Source organism: Alexandromys fortis, unplaced genomic scaffold (assembly GCF_014885135.2).
Source record: "Alexandromys fortis isolate MF-2015 unplaced genomic scaffold, M_Fortis_MF-2015_v1.1 scaffold_50, whole genome shotgun sequence".
NCBI classification, from domain to species: Eukaryota; Metazoa; Chordata; class Mammalia; order Rodentia; family Cricetidae; genus Alexandromys; species Alexandromys fortis.
The window spans coordinates 4105398-4109132 of NW_026067932.1; the positions used below are offsets into that span (position 1 = coordinate 4105398).

Consider the following 3735-nt stretch of genomic DNA (forward strand, 5'->3'; position numbering starts at 1 on the left):
CCCCCCCCCCCCCCCCCCCCCCCCCCCGTGTTGAATGTTCTCTCTGCATTGCATCCAGTTTCTTCTCCGGCCACACTGGTTCTGAAAAGGAAGCCGTTTAAAGAAGTGCTTCTTTGAATTTCAGCCCCAGAAAGCACCATTCTAGTCAGAGCTGCTTGGGTAGAGATTTCTGGTTAGTGTTCATACAGTTTCTCTTGGGAATAATGTGGGTATAAAAAACAACATATTTTCCCCAGAAGGTGAGTGAGAGGAGAGAGGGGCTCGAGGCCTTTAGCAGGCGTCTTTAATATCACAGCTGTGGGCTTTGCAGTCTTCATCATTTCTGGCTCCTTACTGGAAATACAAATAGAAGTATTAGTCTGGCTTGCCCCAAACGTTCCATTTTCTCACAAATTAAGAAGTGAAATTAGAATCTATTAATCAAGTGAGAGCAATATTATTGGTATATTACATTTTAATTATTATTCACAATTTGTGGTTTGAAAAAGTAGGGTTTTTTTCCTGAAATTAAAATTTGACTAATTTTTTTGTCTCACTAATAAATAGATAGGCACGTTTTCTGTTGTTAGTGACTCTTGCTTACAAAACACTCTGGAGTTGGGTTGCAGGATTATGCTCTGCACGTGGACCCTTAAGGGAGAGTCTGAGTCCTTTCCTAATCCAGATTGTCTTCATGTTATCGTTCACGTCGCTGAGCCAGAAGGACCACATTCCTTGCCCTCGCCGCCTCTTAAAGGCGTACGGAGTTGCGCTCCTGATGTTCAGCCCGGATCAAGCTGTTTCTTACATCTGCACAGATCGCTCGACTGATGGAGTGTGAGAACGTGCTGGTAGCTCTCGAGCTCAGCAACTACCTCAACGATTCCAATTACGCCCTTCAAGCGGTGACCCAGTGCTACGGACTCCTCGCTCCTATCATCTATCACAACATCGTCCTGGTACCTGTCATACAGGTGAGGGTGTCCCCTAGCCCCCACAGAAGGTATGCACAGAACAACAGTTCAGTGATTATTATGGGAAATAAGAGCAGTGTATCCCTCATAAAGAACAAATGAGTCAAGAAGCATTGTGAAAATGCCCCAACAAATTATATACCAGAAAGAAACGGAGTGTGTTTCTTTGAAAGCACATAGTCCCATTAATGGCCTTAGCTAGCCACTGGCAATGGTCAGGTGTCAGTTTTAAGAGTTATTTCAGCTTTCATCGTCTTGACATTGTAGATAGAGCAGTATATTTTCATCACACGTCACTACAGCCATTGCAAGGATGTGCATAGTGAAAAACCCGAGAAAGTTTGCTTCGTGGCAGAATTGATATTCTCATTCAAAGGGAGAATAGACATTTTGGATAAATGATGGCGAAACACCTAGTTATTCATCTGAAGGAAAAGTAGAATCTGACCTCTATTTGTGGTTTGTACCACTATCTGCCTCTGTTAAAGGATTACAAGAAAAATAAAGCAAAACTTTAGGGGGGGGAAAAAATCGGAGCAAACTTACGTAGTATGGGGTTTCAGGGAAAATCTTTCCAATTAAGAGGACTTCTAAAGCCCAGCAGTGGTGGTGCACAGCATTAATCCCAGCACTTGGGAGACAAAGGCAGGAGGATCTCTGTCACTTAGAGGCCAGCCTGGGCTACAGAGAGAGTTCCAGGACAGCCAGGGCTGCACAAAGAAACCCTGCTCAGAAAAAAAAAGAACTAGAAATGATAAACTGCCTGAGACAAAAGAACCACAACAAAGACATAAGAGACTTGTGGAATTGGAGAAAAATAAACTCGAAGTAAATGAGGAGTAGATTGGATAGGGCAGGAAGCCTTGCCAGTTGGCCGTCATGTAATAGGTAGAGGGACACATAGTCCGAATAGGCAGTTCATAGAAAACCAAGTCCACTGCAATGTAAGATGCTTGGGCATCAAGGATTTCTGGAAATATGTGCTGGATTAACAGCGTAGAATCCATAACTCCTGTCCCCGGTGAGAGCGTGTGGTAGCAGTGGCATTCTGACTCACCGGCACGATAGTGTGAATTGTTGTTAGCTTTTGGGTTCTGTGAAAGAAACTTAAATTAAATCTAACTTTAAGCAGAATTAAAACCAAATATCTGATACAGTAATTCCTCTACTAGTAATTTATTTCATAGAACAGAAATTTAATAAAATTAAAAATACATTTATCTGACAGAGCAACTACCCTGTAAGTGTTACACAGAATAAAATCATTATTTGGCCAAGTTCTGGGGCTCTGACTGCCCCTTGCACCCCAGGTTCATATATTTTCCCACCTGGAGACTTGGTACACGTAACGGCCATTGACTTAGAGTGGGAACTGTGGCCTCAAGGTTGGTGCTTCATCCTCCTCCAAGCCCACAGCTGCTGCTCATGTGGGCACCATAGTAAGTAGAAGGGTATCACATGTAGTGTTTGGTGGAGACAAGCTACCTGAAGAAAAGCAACAGTGGTGTCAGAACTAAAACACTAACTATGATCAGTTCAATGTGAGACCAATAAATTACAGTTGGTCCATGCCAGCTGATAATGTATCGCCATTAGCCACATCAAGTAGGGCTGTCCCTGTAGATTGGGAGGCACTGTTCATGAGGCATAGTTGAGGGATAAAAATAAAAGTTCAAACAAGTATATCTAAGTGCCATTTTGTGAAATAGCAACCAAAGTCTCTCTGGGGACATTTTTGCATTTTTGCGCGTGCACACACACGTGTGCAAGCTTTGAGAAATGACTGGGGGATTAGCACGATTGGGGATGTGGTGTGCAATGGGGTCAGAGGGTAAATTAGCAAAGAAGGGAAGAATTAAGCATTAAACATCCTCACCAGTGTATCAGGATAGTAACGGATTGCTAAAATGGTGGCTTGAAGCAACTCAAAAGAACAGACAGTCACATATTGATTTGTCCTTTGGGATCATTAGAATGAACAGCTAGCCACAATCTCAGCTCAGCTTCTCTGATGATAGTACCGCTCTGACCTGTGCAGGAGGACTGAGAGCCCAGTCTCATAGTCTGGTTCTTGATCAAGTTCAGGAACACATGATGCAAAGCCAGGAGGGGAAGTGAATGTCAACTCACTTTGGGTGGTGTAAGCGCTTGGTTTTAGTCCAAGAGGGACTGTCATGTCAAGCGACTTCCTTGTACTGTCCCAAGCAGCCTGATCCTCTCTGTGTTTTACCAAGGTCTCCCTAAGTATGGATGTGACTTTTAATGTTTTGGATCCTTACAACATTTGACCCCTTTTCTGGTACTTGTGAAAATAAGCATCGTTTTATGTTATTTTGTTTTATTTTGCACTCTTCATTCGTTTTCCCTTTATGTAGATAGATGACCCATCTGGAAATGGAATGGGCTCCTCGTGTCTGTGTATATTCTTTTATACCTGGTGGATATGTTTTCAATAATGATCGATTGAAGTGGCACTTTATAGCCTAAGACTGATGTGATTTACATACCACATTTTGTATTAAATAAGACGATATGTTGACACAGAAATCATTATGTTCTGTGCTTTAGATCTTGATAAAATGCATCGTGGTTTTGCAAGGAATGCCAACTGTCGTTCATTCAAAGAAAAATGTTTCAAGCTTTGAAAGTATCCAACACATGATAGCTTGCTGTATCTTCTACATGACAAAGGTATATATCTCAACACATGATAGCTTGCTGTATCTTCTACATGACAAAGGTATGTATCTCAACACATGATAGCTTGCTGTATCTTCTACAT

The 3735-nt window shown here is 42.2% G+C and overlaps 1 protein-coding gene across 1 annotated transcript in view; it reads left to right on the plus strand.

Moving 5' to 3' along the window:
• Window positions 1-3735, plus strand: part of Cfap54 (cilia and flagella associated protein 54) — a 251916-nt gene that overhangs the window by 76835 nt on the left and 171346 nt on the right. The window contains exons 25-26 of the mRNA XM_050145787.1: window positions 798-953; window positions 3522-3644. Of these exons, the coding sequence (XP_050001744.1) occupies window positions 798-953; window positions 3522-3644 (279 nt within the window). The remainder of the gene's footprint in view (window positions 1-797; window positions 954-3521; window positions 3645-3735) is intronic.